Consider the following 17,816-nt stretch of genomic DNA (forward strand, 5'->3'; position numbering starts at 1 on the left):
TAACCCCGGTTCTGGATGTTACCCTTTACCAGTAGAGCATGCTGACCCTCTACGAGGAGGTTCAAAGAACTTCATTGCAGGCCTCCCGCCTGCTCCAAGCTAAAATGGGCAGGAAGATCTGACAACCAGCTTTTTGGGGGACAAGAAGTTCCTGACTTTAACGGCCCTAGCCCCCAAGAGGTGAGGGAATCAGATGCAGCCTCGGTATAACAAGGGGGCAGAATGTTAGTTCATTTTCCAGAAATGTGAAACCCAGGATTAAAAATCTCTTAACTACTCAAAGGAAACCTCTGCATATTCTTTAGATGAGCCTCCTATGTCACAAATGCCGTAAGTTACTCCTTGCCGTCCAGGCAGTGACCATCCTCTATTCTCTATCGATCCCTTAGTGTTCTTCAGAGAATGACAAGGAAATTCCAAGGTGAAAGAGACTCCAAGATCTCTAAGGTTGTTTTCGTCAGAAGCACTGAACTATTTTTAATTAGGGGAAGAAGTGGCACGGTGATGCCCTGGAGCACAGAAAGTTGATCCCTAATTTTCCAAAAGGAGGGACAGCAGGCAGATCAGAGGAGTCTACTTCCTTCCCTCGGGCAGGTGAAGGAGGCTGACAAGCTGACAACATTAATTAACTGAGAGAACCAGCAGGAGCCAGCTCACTGATGACAGGAGATGCCTCTTTTTACAGCCTGCCAGGTTGTCCTGTGGCTCTGCTCCCTCTCAGACTGACTCAGGGACCAGACGGAGCAGGGGCTGGGCAGAGCCTGCACACTTCCCCTCCTATTGGTTGAGTCACCATTGTTTCTAAACCTACTTATGCCAGTTGTACTTAAAATTCTAATTACATAATTCAAATAAATACTGTGTAAAGCAAAGAAATATTAGTGTGAAAAGAGAGTTCTTATCTCCACAGAACCAAGGTGAAAACCTTAGAAAAATTCAATAACATTGAAGAGGAGAGGAGGAGACTGAGGATTGCTTTGCAACCGCTCTTTAAATTTCCAGTCCACTTTCAAGAAACCCAACCTGGAACTTGTAGATGACGCAGTATTGCTGAGGTTTATGCCAGAAGGGCCATGTGAAAAGCCATTCAGCAGACCTATACAAACAAAAAGCCTCGGTCCGCTAGCAAATGATTAGTAAATGAATGCATGTGTTCAGTTAAACAAAAAAAGTTTAAATTGCACATGTATCAATTTTTATGATTCTCTGGCTTTTTAATTAATTAACCAGACACCAATCCTGATTGTATCCTGATTACTTCTACTGCTCTGCTCTTGGGGTAAGACCACCGGGTCTGTGGTACGAAATACTAAATTGGAATACAGATAGAACTTCTCATCACGCCCTAGCTCTTTGCTTTCTCTCCAAAGGCATTAGACAAGAAGAGTAAAAGCAGCTGACAGGTAAGTGAGCATTTTCCCGGGGTTTCGTCTTACAAACTCAGAGGTGGAAGAACCATCAAGACATCAAGTGGTTCAGGACTCACTCTTTTTACCCCTTTTCACTGGTGAGGCAACTGATCCTCTGAGTGTTCGAGGGAGCCAGGAAGTGATAGAGAAAAGCAAGAATCAAGTCTGCATCTGCCAATACTGAAGAGGAAGCCCTTTTGACCACTACAGATGTTTCTAGAATTAGAAATCAGTTTAAGACGGTGAGGACACACGTCTTCACCATAGCTCCCTTTCTCCAGCTTTCTTTTCACATGAAATTGAGTAAAAAGGAATTGGGAGATATCGACAACAATTTTTGGAGACCTATGTAACATAATAAACAAAGCTACACTGTCTGCTTATGTCTTGTTGCTCATTCCTTTCATCACAGACATCTTAACACACTGGCTACTCAAGTACTGCAGGAGGTGGCTCAAAGGTGCTGGTGCTTTTTTTGGCCCCTAAAACCTCTTTGGTGGCAGCTACTGGCTCCAAAGGAAAGCAGCTGGGGTGAGAAGTCAGGGGAGAGTGACATGTCCAGGGAGCTCCGTGGGAGGGGAGCCCTCTTGTAGTAAAAACAGAAAGCATTCCAGCAGGACAGGCTGCAGACAGGAAAGAAAGAATTACGCAGGTATTGTGGCCAGAACAGCAAGTACAAAGGAGCAACTTCACAGCGGAGGAAGCTGGCTCACTGATTTCCCCAGCTCCTGTCTGGCCCCCGTGCAATTTCTGTAATGACTATAAACCAGGGCCAACAGCAGCTGATTGTTTCCAGAGTCCGAGGAAAGGCTTGCAGGAGAGCTGTAATGAAACTGAAAAAGAAGAGGGCTCTTACAATTTGAGGAAGCTCGTGCTAAAATTGGCCCTTCGCCCTGTTGCTGACTTCCTCTGTAACAAAGCCCAAAGCAAATTACTTTGCCTTAATGGGCCCAGCTGTAAAATGGGGGAAATGATGTTCAACTGCCTGGCGGGACCATAACCACAGCGAAAGCTTTAATTAATGACAAAGCACTTGTTATAACCAAGTACAACCCAAATCACGGAACCACGTGGACCCCACAAGCACAGCGGAGGCTTTGAAAATCCATCTCCCTGTGGACCTCCACAAGAAGTCAGCAATTTTTCATGGAAGATTTGGGTTAAAAAGAAATTGACTCCCTTCAGGGCAGCACGTTTCAATAGAGAACCGCGTGGGATGGCCAGGCCCACCAGGGAGCTCCAAACCAGAACCCACTCAGAGCTGCAACGCAAAGAGACATTTTAGCCACAGGATAAACACATAAGGACCCAGACTTCAGCGACTCCCTGAAAACCTAGGCAGGAAAACAAAAACACCTTCCTGATGAGACCTTTGGTTCTCATTTCTCTGTGCCTTCAGTAGTCTGAAATCCTCCATCCAGATACAAAAAAGATTTTTCCTTTATCAAACCCTCCTTTTCTTGGCTATCTTCCACTAATTCCACTAATTCATTGCTTGCTTCTGCTTCTTGATAAAGGAAGCCAGGCATATTACTAAAAAAAGTTCTTAGAGATACTTATGACTGCCCGAAAGAGCGATAAACATACATACAAAAAATTTGAAAGCCTCCACTATGTATGTGTCACTCACTTTTAGATGTATTATTTTATTTAAATCTTCACAACAACCTCACGAGATAGTTTTCATCATGCTCATTTTTTGTTTTCTGGGGTTTTTTGGCAGATGAGAAAATGCAGCCTGTATCTGGCCTCGGAGACTCAGGCTCCTTTCATCATGGTTTGCTGGCTTCTGATAGCCCTGAACCAACTGCAACTGATTCCAACATCTATAGCCTTGCTTTTAAATAGGTAGATGGTATTTCACAGATTTTAGTCATTTTTGTAAAGTTATATACAGTAAAATTCACTCTTTTTGGTGTAAAGTTATAGATTTAGACATACGCACACAGTCATGTAACTACCACCACAATCAAGATACAGAGGAGTTCTACCCCCCTCCCCAAATTCCTTCATAATGCTCTTTGTGATCAATCCCTTCACTGAACCCCAATTCCTGGCAACAACTGATCTGTTTTCTGTTCCCATAATTTTGCCCTTTATAGAAAATATCTACCATCTTAACATTCCTGCCACTCAGGAATTCAAAAGATGCCCACTCTCCTCCATGGATGTAAACCCAGAACAGCAACGCAGGAACCACACACAGGACTGATGGGGCACAGGGCAGGAAGATGGTCCTGAAAGCTAGCAAAGCTTTAAAGTCCCCTCTGCTCTCCCCAACCCCCAAGAGAGCAACAAAAAACTACAGGATGTCCTCAGCATTTCAGTTGGCGGCCAGGAGCTGTGGGGCTCAGCGGGAAGTCCCGGAGCTCAGAGCAGCAGTCACTGTAGCTCTTCTGCTCTCTTGGTCACAGCCTGGGCCTCCTCCTCCCCAGAAACTTCAAGTATCATTCTATGATAAGGCTTTACTCTATTCACCCTTGACTCTGAATTTCCTACTTTTAGGCAAACATAGCTGTTTTCCTATAGCCAGGTTGGAAGGTCCTTATTATATTATGCAAATTGGCAGGTGCTTCTAATTTTATGGAGGAAGAATAATCCTCCTAAACCTAGGAAAGTCATCCCCCAGAGGGCCTGGAGGGACACATGGGCACAGTGAGGAAGGAAGGAAGAGAGGGAGGGAGGGAAGGAGGAAGGAGACTTCTCCCACACAGTGGAATCTGCCGAATCAGTCCTGACCTCCAGAGGTGTCCATTGTCACAGCACACCCCACTACATACCTAGCTCGGCTCCTGCCTGTCCTGGCACTGAGCTCGCGGGAGCCAACTTGGGAGAGCCAGCCCTACCTTCAAAGACTCAGCCCCACAGCCCGCAGTTTCTTCCACCGAGGGCTCCCATCCCCTTGCTTAGGGGGAGCTTCCCTCCACACCAGGATATTCTTTCAAGGCCAGCTGCAACAGGTGGCAAGGCTTCAACAGCTCTACCCAGAGCGCTGGCAGCAGCCAGGCTGTCAGGGGGGATTCCACCCGCAGCACCTCTGCTGACGAAGGGGTGAGGTCATCACAGCTCAATTTAGAGCCTGATTTCAGGAGGCCAGTGGCATTCCAGAGAGTGACAACAGCCTGCTTTGAATAAGATTATTCAACTCAAATATAGGATCAAGTATCCATGTTCTAAGTGGTTCAGAAGGCAGAGACTGTAAGCACATGTTGTCAGCGAGTGCCTGCTCTGTAAAGACCATGGTCCTGCAGACAGGGCGGGAGGTAGAGGCCCTGGGAGAGGGCACATCTAACGTCAAACGTGTGACAGGTTCCTCCAGCCTCACCACGCTTTTATTTTCTTTTAATATTCAGAATACCTGGGAACCTGGCCAGAAAAAAAGCTCCAAAGCCTCCTATCATGGCACTGAAATTGGGAAAAAATTCCTAGAGCCCTTTCACTAAAAGGAGTCTTGTTAGGGTTAGAGAGAAAAGTGAGTGAGAGGGGAGGGGTGAGGGGAGAGGGGAGAGATGAACCAGGGAGGGGATCAGAGAGCAGGGAAAGGGAGAGGAAGAGAGTGGAGGAGAGCAGGGTAGGGGAGGGCAGGGGAGTTCTTTTCTTTTAATCTAGATAAGCCTTGGGGTAAAGCATTAAATAAAACCCACATTTGAATTTTTAATATATATATATATATTATATATATATATATATATATAAAATATATATATATATCACAAGCCAAATTTTAAGTTCTTGTAAAATGAAAAAAGCAGATTACAAACATCCATTATGATCTTGTTTTAGCAAAAACAATTAATGGGAGATATATATATTTGAATGTTTGATTCCAATAAATAATGATATATTGTAATATAGAGTCTAAATATATAATTAAATATCATATATGACACATAATACATAGTATATGCAATAACTCTATGTTACATATGACATATATAGTGTATGCTATATATAGTAATTATATATTAGACTATATACTCTAACTCTAGCCACTAAATCAGAACAAAAGTAGAACTAAATATGCCAAAAGTTTTTGTCTTTGCTCTTCTATATTTTCAACTTCTTCTACAAAAATTCTACATTATTTTGTAATCATATTCAAGAGTTATTAAAACATTTGAAAGTTTGTATGACTCAATGCAAAGCCCTCCCAATATTCACTGCCCCCATTTGGAATGTGACCCCAAAGTTCCCATCAGAGTAGGGCCCTGCTGAGGCTATCAGGATGGACAGACCTCTTTCTGTTCACTGCCAGCACAGTGAGGAGACAGGGTCAGGTGAGCCTTCCACTCTTCGAATGCCTGCAAAGGGGTCTTCCTCTCATCTTCAGAGTGGGCCCTGGAGGGGACAGCAGGAACGGTTGTACAGGCAGTTCCTCCTGAGTCATCTGTCTGCCTCTCATCTTCTGCAGACAGGCTGCCCCTGGCCTCCTGGAGCTGCAGGCTCTGGATAAGCAACTGACAAGCTTCCAAGTCAGCTTCCCACACTTTCCCAAGCAGTGGACACTTGCAGCTAAGACAAAGGGGAAACAAAAGCATAAAAGTTAATTCATTGACGTTTCATCGTACCAAGTCAATAGCTTGTTTACCTGGCTAAAAGTTAGCTAGTTAACTACTTAATTTTACATAGTTATGGATTATTTCAACCAGAAGTTTCAGAGGGGTCAAATTTGTATACCATCAAATAACAATGAAATAAGTATTGGTCCTTCTAGCTACTTGTTCTACAAGGACGTCCAAGATCCTGTGTATTTTTCCAGACTCAGTGGGCCAATATAACACAGCTCCCACTCAGGTCTGTTCTGCAGCCCTGCTGGCTTTCTTTGAGTCCCCAGACCTACCTAACTCTCCCTGGCTAAATACTTTTTTGTGTGCTGTTTCATCTGCTGAGACTGTCCCTCCTCCGCCATTTCCCCTTACCAACACGCACTCACCCATGTAATGTAAATGAATGAAGCAGTGCGGGGGTAATATAAACCATAACAGCTGACATTCAGCCTCAGTGGCAGAAAGCAATAGAGAGGAGCAGACTCTGGCTAGCAGGAAGGATGTATCCCTCTACAGGGGAGTCCATAAGCTCAAGTCAACTAAAGCTTCAAATTCAACTAAAGAAATATAGATTCAATGTTGACAAAAATTTTCATTTTTCATGGAAGCCAAAAATCTGGGATTTTAAATGAAAATATGTATTTTTCATCTATCCATTCAGCTTCAGGCTGGATATTTTTACACATCTACCTTCCATTCAATAATCTTTTCTTCTACTGTTTCTAATCTGCTGTTCAATTTATCTACTGTGTTCTAAGTTTTAGTTACTTTATTTTTCAGTTCTATAAGTTTTATTTGATTTTCTTTTCTATATTTCAGTTCTCTGCTGAAATTATCTATCATGTCCTCTATTTTCTTGAACATACTTATAATTATTTAAAGCCTGTGTCTATAAATGATGAATACAGAAGGAAAAAGAAAAAATGAGAGAGAAGCAATATTAGAAGAGACATTATCTAAGAAATTTCAAATATTGACAAAGGACATCAAACTACACACCCAGGAAGCACTACAATCTCAAAGCAGGAAAAATCAAAGGAAAAAACATACCTAGGTTCACCATAGCAAAACTGCTGAACACCAAAGACAGAACAAAACTTTTAAAACCAGTCAGAGGAAAAAAACACAGTAACTTCAAAGGAACAATAATATGGGTGACAAAAACAGTGGAAGCTAGAAGACAATAAAACAACATCTTAAAAATGCTGAAAGAAAATAACTGCCAATCTTGAAATTATACATTCATTTTTAATAGCCTTCAAAAATAAAAGTAAAATAAAAATATTTTCAGATAAATAAAAACTGAAATAATTCCTTGGCAGCATATCCATAATAAAGAAAATGATCCCAGCTGGAAGCAAGGACATGCATAAAGGAATGAAAAACAGTGGGAAGAGCAAATATGTGGGTAAATCTAAGTGAATATGAATATTAAATAATAATTTCCTTTGAAGTCTAAAATATATTTATATATTTATTTACAGTAAATAAATATAAATAGAAAATAAATATAAATATATTTATTTATAAATAATATAAAATTAAAATACATGACAACCAGCACAAGAAGGAGGGAGGGAAAAGAATTAAAGTAGGTGCCGGCCCGGTGGTGTAGAGGCTAAGTTCACACGCTCCGCTTCCGCGGCCCGGAGTTCACAGGTTCGGATCCCAGGCTTGGACAGACGCACCACTTGTCAGGCCATGCTGTGGCGGCGTCCCATATAACGTAGAGGAAGATGGGCACGGATCTTAGCCCAGGGCCAATCTTCCTCAGCAAAAAGAGGAGGATTGGCATCAGATGTTAGCTCAGGGCTAAACTTCCTCACAAAAAAAAAAAAAAAAAAAAAAATTAAAATAGTCTTAGGTCCTTGTGTTGTCCATAAAGTAGTAAAAGTGTTCATTTATAGTAGACCATAATACATTAAGTATTCATATTGAATCCCTTATGGCAATCATAAAACAGAGAGGTTAAAAGAATGTATAGCTGACAAGAAAATATGGGAGAAATTTTAAAAATCAAAAGTAGTTAAGTATTGCTTTAATTAAAGCAATAAAGGAGACACAAATGAACATGACAGAGATGGGAAAATGGTAAAATGGAAATATTTATACCCAAATATATTAGGAATTACATTAAATATCAATAGATAAATATTGTATTTAAAAGGCAGAGATTTTAGACTAGAATAAAAAATGGAAATCCAATTACATGTTGTTTACAAGAGACATACATGAAATATAAGGATACAAACAGGTTGCAAGTAAAAGGATGCAATGACATGTCATGAAAGCATTATTAGAGATAAAGTGCAGTGGGGAAAGGACAGTCTTTTCAACATATGGTGCTATGTTAATTGGATGTCACTATAAGAAAAAAAATCAAATCATGACTACTGGCTCACACATTTCAGATGGATTGTAGATCAAAATGTGAAAGATAAAACAATAAAACTTCAGAATTAATACAAGATAATATCTTTATGACTTTGTAGTAAGGAAAGATCTCTTAAACAGGATATAAAAAATACTAACCATAAAGAAAACAAATTATAGCTTTGACTGCATTAACATTAAGAACTATATTCATCAATAAAACACCATTGAGAGTATGAAATGGTAAGCCACAGAGTGGGAGAAATTATTTGTAAAACATGTAACCAACAAAGGACTGATTCCAGAATATAAACAGAACTCATACAAGTTAGTGAGAAAGAGACAGACACCAGTTTTAAAAAAGGGCAAAGACACGACCAGGCACTTTGAAAAGAGGGCCTCTAAATGGCCAATAAGTAACGTATGAAAAGATGCTTAACACCATTAATCATCAGGAAAATGCATATTAAACCACAGTGTGATGTACTATACATCAACAAGATGGCTAAAATGTAAAAGCTCGATGATACTAAGTGTCAGAAAAGATATGGAGCTATTCGCACTCTCACATACTGCTGGTGGGAGTGTACACGAATGCAATGTCTTGAAATCTCTTTGACATTGTACTAATGTCAGAAATATGTCAATCATATGACCCAGCAACACAACTCCTAGGTACAGGCATGCCTCATTTTATTATGCAGATACTGTGTTTTTCACAAGACCCACCATCAGCAAAAAGGTGATCATTCCCTGAAGGGTCAGATGATGGTTAGCATTTTTTAGCAATAAAGTATTTTTAAATTAAGGTATGTACATTGTTTTATTAGACGTAATGCCATTGCACACTTAATAGACTACAGTACAGTGTAAACATACTTTTATATGCACTTTTATATATATGTTGGCTTATAGAAACCAAAAAATTCGTGTGACTCGTTTTATTGTGATATTTGCTTTATTGCAGTGGTCTGGAACCAAACCCGCAACATCTCTGAAGTATGCCTATTACATACTCAGTGAAATGCATAGACAGTCAATTCTCATTATTCACAGTAGTTATATTCCATAAAGTCACCACAAGCACTGAATTAGTGAATACTGAACAATCCCAAAGGAAATATAGGATCAGGTTCCCATGAGCCTCTGGTCACAATATTTCCATCAACCAATCAATATATAATCTTGTTTTACGTGTGTTTCTGTTTAAAGGCACCTTATTCAATATATATTGTAGATTCATGAACACTGAACCCATGGCTAACAGCACTGTAATTTATGCCTGAATGAAGCCTATCTAACGTACGTATATTCTCCACAGGGTACATCACATCATTCTTGCACTTAGGAGCACTAGACAGCACTTCAGCACTACACTTGCGGGCCATTTTAAACAGCAAAATCACCAAGAAAAAGCACAAAAATGCAAAAAACGTGGCACTAAATAGCAAAAAGGGCACTTGTTTACAGAACAAGAACTGTGATGAGAAGGCAGAGCATTGCCTTGACCAACCTCAGCTGGGAACATGCACATAGGTGACTCAAATTTTTAGCCACTCTGTGCATGTCCATGAATGACAGAGAAAGTTCTGCAGGTATTGATTTGGGGGTTACAAATAAATTTTAATGAGTAGGCCAATTCACAAATACAGAATCCAGAAATAATGAAGATCAACTGTAAGTATGATCATATAGCATTATTTGTAACAGCCAAAAGCTGGGAGGGAAAACAAACGTCCAGAAATAGAAGAATAGATAAATTGTGGAATATTCATTCCTTGGAATATTATACTTCAAAGAAGATGAGCCAATTAGTACAATCTGCAACAATATGGATGAATTTCATAAACATAAGGTTGGGCAAAAACAAAAAGACAAAGAGGAGGCACCATGATTCCATTTACTTAATATTTTAAAATATGCAAAACTAATCCATGGTGTTAGAAATCAGGTTAGTGGAGAAGGGGGGTAATGACAGAGAGAGGCATAAGGAGGGCTGCTAGTGTACTAGAAGTGTTTTATTTCTCAATGGTGGTGGTTATGAGTATGCTCATTGTGTGAAAATTCATCAAGCAGTACATTCATGATGTGTGCACCTTCTGGTTACGTTATATGCTGGTCTAAAATAATAAAAAGAGAGAAAGAGAGAAGACACGTTTTCTACGCCACATCCTGGAAAAGGAGAGCAGGGAATGGGGTCTGGTAACATGAGCAGCAATAATCGTTAGTGAGGAACACTGGTCTCGTATTTTCCAGCTTCCTAATTGTAGCCAATCTGATAGGTGTAAAGTGGCATCCTGTTATCTGAGGTTGCATTTCTCCACTAGGATCGCTCCACAGCCACTCAGATTTTCTTCTGCGAATTGTCTCTTCATATCCATTGCCTGATTATTCCTTTCTTGGGTGCCCCATCGTCCTGTTGGGCTTTTGGTGAAGAAAATATTTTATTGCCACTTTAATATCTTTAATTTTTATAGTCTACTCAATTTTCTATTTCTTCTTGTGTCCTGTTTAACACTTTATATATTTCAAAGAAATCAATCCATTTTCTCATGGGTTTCATATATGTTGTAACTTTTGTTCACAATTTTAAAAATTATTTTTAAAATCACTTGTGTTGATAGATATTTCTCCTTTTCATTGTTCTATTTATTTACCTCTTTTCTGATTTATGTTGTTCAGTCTTATCAGAGGTTTGCTATCTTATTAATCTTTTCAAAGAACCAAGTTTTGCTTTGTTTATCTTTGATATTGATTTTTGTTCTCTATTTCCTTGATTTCTGATCTTATCTTTTTATTCCCTTTTTCTCATTTCTTTGGACTTATTATCTTTTTACTAACTCCTTCTGTTAAACACTGAACTCATTTGTTTCCTTTCTTTTAGTTTCCTCTCTTGCTATTTTAATTTTCTAATAAATGTATTTAAAGCTCTCAATTTTTGTCTGAGTAATATTTTAACCATGTCTAATATTTTTATGTTTATTTATTATAAAATATGTTTGTTTTTAAATTCTTAAATATTTAAAATACACAGAAAAATATGGGAATTAATTTAACAAACACTTGTATACCTACCATCAAACTTATCAATTTTTAATATTTTCCTGTAATTGCATCAGATTTATTTAGAGAATTTACAACATTATCGTCCCACTAATTTTATGGTGTTTTCATTGTCTTTCCTCATGGTTACCTCTTTAACTCAAGGGCTATTTAGCAGAATTTTTTTCAATTTCTAGATAGAAGATAATTTTTCAGCTCCCTTTATGTTAGGTTAATATCTAATTTTATTGCATAATGGTCGAGAATATACTTTATAAAATTAATGGAGGCTTCCTCTATCACCTGAGTTGATTGCTCTTTGTAAATGTTCCATATGTGTCCAAAAGGAATGAGCGTTCTGCTCATTGAGTCTAAAGTTAAAGCATATTACGTTATTAAAATTTTTATATATTTCCTTGTTTTTTGTCTGCTTTGTATACCAGTTTCTGAGATGAGTGTTTTAAATTTCCAGCTACAAGTCTTGATGCATCTATTTCCTCGCACAGTTTTATTGGTTGTTTTATGTATTCAGATTATGATGCTAGATGCGTGAGTTCCAATCATTACATTTTTTTTTTTTTTTTTTTTTAATAATTTTATTTATTTCCCCAAAGCCCCAGTAGATAGTTGTATGTCATAGCTGCACATCCCTCCAGCTGCTGTATGTGGGATGCAGCCCCAGCATGGCCAGAGAAGCGGTGCGTCGGTGCGCGCCCGGGATCAGAACCAGGGCCGCCAGCATCAGAGCGCACGCACCCAACCGCTAAGCCACGGGGCCGGCCCCCCAATCATTACATTTTTGACTGCATCTTTTCAGTATACGATGATCTTCTTTGTTGATATGATTATTTTAGCTTTCAAACCTATTTTGTCTGATATTATTATTGTTACTCCAATATTCTTTTTAGTCCAATTTTTCCTGGCTTATATTTTTACCACCTTTTATTTTCAACTTTTTTTCAAAAATGAATCTGATACAAAACATTTTGATGAATGTTATAAAACTCTATTCTGGGATTTTTGTCTTTGGGATTGGCAGATTTAACCAATGTATTTACAATTACTGTAATTATTGTGTAATTGTTGCCATTTTTCTGATTTATTACAGCAAAGATTTTTAATTTTTTAAAAGTTTTGTGTCTTTATTTCATTTTTCCTACCTTCCTTTTTCTTTTTATTAAATTCACATACAAGTGTGAGAAAGAATACAGACAGATCCCATGTATTCTTTACCCAACTTCCCTCAACAGTAACACTTTGTAAAACTATAGTTCAATATCACAACCAGGGAATTGACATTGATACAATCCACTGATGTTATTCAGATTTCCTCTCATTTATGTGTGTGTGTGTGTGTCTATGTTCTATTCAATTTTATCACTTGTGTAAGTTCATGTATCCACCACCTCATTCAAATACAGAACGATTCCACCACCACAAGGATCCCTATGTCCCATTTTATAAACTTACTCACCTACTTCCCACCCTGCCCCCCATCCCTAGCCTCTGGGAGCCACTAATGTTCTCCATTTCTAAAATTTTGTCATATCAGAAGTGTTATATAAATGGAATTGGAAAGCATGCAGCTTTTGGAATTGGCCTTTTTCATTCAGCATAGTTCCCTGGAGATTCATGTACCAATAGTTTATTACTCCTTTTTACTCCTGAGGAGTATTCCATGTCATGTTTGGACCACAGTTTGTTTAACCATTCACCTGCTGAAGGACATCTGTGATGTTCCGAGTTTGGGGATATTATGAGTAAAGCTGCTATGAATACCTGTGTACAAGTTTTTGCATGAAATCAAATTTTCATTTCTCTGGAATGTCCAAGAGCACAATTGCTGGGTTGTATGGTAATTGCATATTTAGTTTTGTAAAAAACTGCTGAACTGTTTTCCAGAGTGACCATACCATTTTACATTCCCCACCTGCAATGTATGAATGATCTAGTTACTTTGCATCCTCACTAATATTTGGTGTTATTACTTTTTTTTTTTTAGCCATTCTGATAGGTGTGTAGTCATAGCTCATTGTGGTTTTAAGTTGCATTTCCCTCATATATAATGATGTTGAATATCTTTTTAAGTGTTTGTCATCTGTATATCCTCTTCAGTGAGATGTCTGTTCATGTCTTTTGCCAATTTTCTAGTTGTTTTGATTTTTCTTTACCATTTAAGTATTCTTCATATATTCTAGACAATGGTCCTTTGTCAGACATGTGGTTGGCAAATATTTTCTCACAGTCTGTGGCTTGTCTTTTCATCCTCTTCACATGGGATTTTGCAGAGCAAAAGTTTTTTACTTGAATGAACTCCAGTTTATCAATGGTTCCTTTTAATGAATCGTGCTTTTAGTGTCAAATCTTAGAAACCTTTCTTTAATCTTAGACTTATTCATACTTTTTTTCCAAAAAGTTTTTTACTTTTATGTTTTACAGTTAAGTCCATGGTCCATTTTAAGTTAATTTTTGTATAAAGTGTGAGATTAGGTTGAGGTTCATTTTTTTGCCTATGCACATCCAATCACTCCAGCATCATCTCTTAAAAACTCTATCTTTCCTCCACTGAATTGCTTTTATACCTTTGTCAAAAATCACTTGACATATTTGTGAGGACCTACGTTTTAGCATTCCATCTTAATGTATTTATAACATTTTTAATTATATCTCTTTGCATAGTTTTCATAATAGTTGCTATGTATATTACAATATACATATGTGACTTATTACAATCTACTGGCATCAACATTTTACTATTTTAAGAATATGTGTAAACCTCACTTCCATTTAAGTCTCTTTACCTTCCCCATTTTTAAATATCATTGTCTTAAGTATAATGGTGTTATAATTTTTGTTTTAATAATCAAATATGTTTTATAAAACTCATGAGAAAAGAGATAGTCTACTATATTTCTGCTCTTTCCATTGTTCTGTCTTCTTTCCTGAAGTTCCAAGATTCTTTCTTTTATCATTTCCTTTCTGTTTCGAGAACTTCTTTTAGCTAATCTTTAATCTACTATCAACAAATGCATTTAGTTTCCTTCATCTGAGAATTTATTTCCCCTTATTCTTGAAGGATAGTTTAGCTGGATATAGAATTCCAGGTTGATTGTTTTCTTCTGTCACTTGAAAAATGTGCCACTTCTTTCTGGCTTTCATGATTTCAGATGAGAAATCCACTGTTATTCAAATTGATGTTCCCCTATAGATAATGCATCATTTCTCCCTGGGTGATTTCAAAGTTTTTCCTTTGTCTTCTAAGTTTTCAGAAATTTTATTCTGATATGTTTTGGTCTGTATTTGTTTGGATTTATTCTGTTGAGGATTTGCTAAACTTCTGTTTGTGTCTTTCACCAAAATTTGGAAGGTGTTGGCCATTATTTCTTCAAATGATGTTCCAGTCCCCCTCTCTCTTCTCCTTCTTGGTCCAGTAATTTAAGTGTTGGATCATTTGTTGTTGTCCCACAGGTCTCTGAGGCTCTGTTCATTTTTCTTTTTAGTCTATTTTCTCTTGTTCAGATTGGGTAAATTCTATTGATGTGTTCTCAAGTCCATTAATTCTATCCTTTGTCACCTTCACTCTGCTACTGAGTCTCTCCAGTGAGATCTTTATTTCTGTTTTTGTATTTTCAGTTCTAAATTTCCATTTGTTTCTTTTTTTATAACTTGTACATCTTTGCTGACATTTTCTATTTTTTTCGTTTATTTCAATAGAATTTGCAATTGCTTATTGAAGCATTTTTATGATGGTTGCTTTAACATTCTTGTCACATGATTCCAACATCTGATTCTGCTCCATGTTGGTGCCAGTTGATTGTTTTTTCTCACTCAGGCTGTGATTTCCTTGGTTTTTATTATGATGAGTGATTCTCAATTGGAACCTGGATATTTTGGCAATTATGTTAGGGATTCTGAGTCCTATTTAAGTGTTTTATTTTAGGAGGCAATAACTCTGTTTAGGTTTATCACACAGGTCCTGTTCTACTTTTATGGGCTATGGCTCCAATGACATTTTAATTTTAGAAGGCTTTGCAGTGAGTCTGTTTGTTTGTGGGAGGAGGGTTGTTTTGTTTTGTTTTGTTTGTTTTTGTTCTGCTTTATTTATCTGTTCCCATAAGGGCTTCCACTGGTCCCAGCTGGATTGCCTGAGGGGCAAAAACGTTTCCCCAGGCCAGGCCACTGGGGGTCTCTGGGAGGAGAGGGGAGTCTCAGGCCAGCAGGGAGGGAGAGCACTCCTTGGGGTGCTCATTGTTAGCAGGCTACCCCTTTGTGGGTGGTGCCAGGGTCACCTGGTGTTGTTTGAGGGACTCCCTTAGATCCAGGGGAGGAATGAGCCTACCTGGGCTTCACCTTAGCGTACTTTCACCTCCTCTCATTCTACCCCCACCCCATCTCCAAGGTAATATATTTATATATATTTTGAGCCTATATTTTTGTTCTATATTTTTACCAAGATACATTTTTGTTTTATTTGTAAGTTCTCTATTTCATCAACACTAAAATTTACTAAGGTTTTTTCACGTACTCTCTCACATATCTGTAGTCCTGAATCTAGTTTTATGAAACACTTCCTCTAAGAATGCTTCAAAGAAGATCATGGGTGGTAAAACTTTTAAGGACATACAGGTCTGAGAACATCTTTATTTCATGCTCAAACACTAAATAATAGTTTAGCTTAATCTGATTTCAACACTTTGAATATACTACTCCATGGCCTTCTTGCATTCTATGTTGCTATTGAAGAGTCTGAGATCAATCTAATTCTTTTATAGCTGATCTGCTCTTAGTATTTTCTTTTTATCTTTGTTACATATAAATTTTAATTACAAACTATCGAGGTCCCTCCCATTTTTATATCTTGTTTTGTACTCCATTAAGCCCATCAGTCTAAGGTCTTACATCTTTTCATTTTTCTGGGCAATTTTCAGTCATTAGGCTCTCAAATATTTCCTCCTTCTCCTCTATTAATTGTTTTCTTTCCTTCTGGGATTCTTTTCATATGAACCTTGATCAAACAATTTTTTTCTGTATGTTACTTAAGTTATGTTTTATGTTTTCCTTCTGTCTACTCCTGATGCCCTCGGAATTTTTTGACATGATCTTCTGGCTCACTAATTGGTTCTTCAGCTGAATCCATTTGGCTATTCAATCCATTTACTGAGACTTTTTATTTTCAATTTTTATATTTTGCATTCTTTCAATTTTCACTTGGATTTCTTTATGACTTCATGTCTCCATATCCTCCTTTATCTTTGGGAAGTATTTGATATGTTTATTGAACATCTTGTTGTATCTAATTCAGTAATTATGCTTCATCAACTATACGTCTTTCTGTTTGTTGTTGTTGTTTATAGCAGCTGTCCTCCTAAGAAGCCTCATTTATTTTCCATGTGAGTTCATATTTCCTTGGGCATATTGACTACTTTGGCTGCTGATGGGTCCTTGGAGGAGAGATAATGCCAAAGCCCTAACTTATGCCCATCTTATTAGGTTTAGGTAGTGGGAGGGTGGGGTACCATCTCAGGGAAGAGAGCCTCTGGTGGAATAATCTGTACTTATGTGCTTGCAGAAATACATAGACTCCCTCAGTTGTAATCATCTACCCCTCAGAGAACAGGGAGGCCTGGAGGATGCTCCAGATCCAAGCTGTCTGCTTAATACCCTCCCATGGCAGTGCTCCTCTGATGCTGGTTTTCTAGTCCTTTCTCCTCTGACCTACTGGCAAGCAAGTGCTTGTCTGTTTCTAGAGGCAATGTGGTGGGCACTGGCCTTCCCAGGCAATGTGGGAGGAAGAAAAGGGCATGCCTGAACACTTCTCCTCCACTTTATCACCTGTTTCTTCCCCACATGGGGACCAAATCACCTTCAGCTGCCTGAGGGGTTCTTGGTTATTTTTTGTTATTAACTTGACAGATCCATCAGCATCTCTCTGGCTTCTAATGGTGAGTGCAGGGCTGGAGTCAAGAGAAAGAGCCAGCAGCCCAGCTCTCACAACTTGCCTAACGGAAAAAAGTTTGCTGCTTCTGTAGACAATTTTCTACACTATAGTGATTTGAATACTATAACTTTGTGTCTGCTTGCTATTTGAAAAATATAGTATGTGCAGTCTTTGAGTGAAAGTGGGGCTTGTCCTGAAATATCTTTTAGAATGCACTTGTCAAAGCCCGGAAGCCAATTTTAGAGACGCATGCTGAATGGTGAGTAAATCATGTAAGTGTAAAATTGCAGTGCTTCATTACGGGCCACATAATAATTTCATCAAGCTTTAGATTTTTAAAATATCCTCTTATTGAATCCATTTGTACTAAAGAGAGCAGTGGTTGATTTCAAGGTCTTGAGATGCTTTGCTATTCTTGCACAGGAGAGTAATTAGGTCATTAGTAATAATTCCTTAAATGAATGACTCAAAGCTACTTGAGCTATGTGCGATCGTTGGTGATGTTTT

At 38.2% G+C, this 17,816-nt stretch overlaps 1 protein-coding gene across 1 annotated transcript in view; it reads right to left on the minus strand.

Annotated features, from left to right (window-relative positions):
- The window catches only part of DISC1 (DISC1 scaffold protein), a 339,334-nt gene that overhangs the window by 21,081 nt on the left and 300,437 nt on the right, over positions 1-17,816 (minus strand). The window contains exon 11 of the mRNA XM_058543022.1: positions 5,645-5,921. Within this exon, the coding sequence (XP_058399005.1) occupies positions 5,645-5,921 (277 nt within the window). The remainder of the gene's footprint in view (positions 1-5,644; positions 5,922-17,816) is intronic.

The sequence above is a fragment of the Diceros bicornis genome, chromosome 6 (genome assembly GCF_020826845.1).
Source record: "Diceros bicornis minor isolate mBicDic1 chromosome 6, mDicBic1.mat.cur, whole genome shotgun sequence".
Lineage (NCBI taxonomy): Eukaryota > Metazoa > Chordata > Mammalia > Perissodactyla > Rhinocerotidae > Diceros > Diceros bicornis.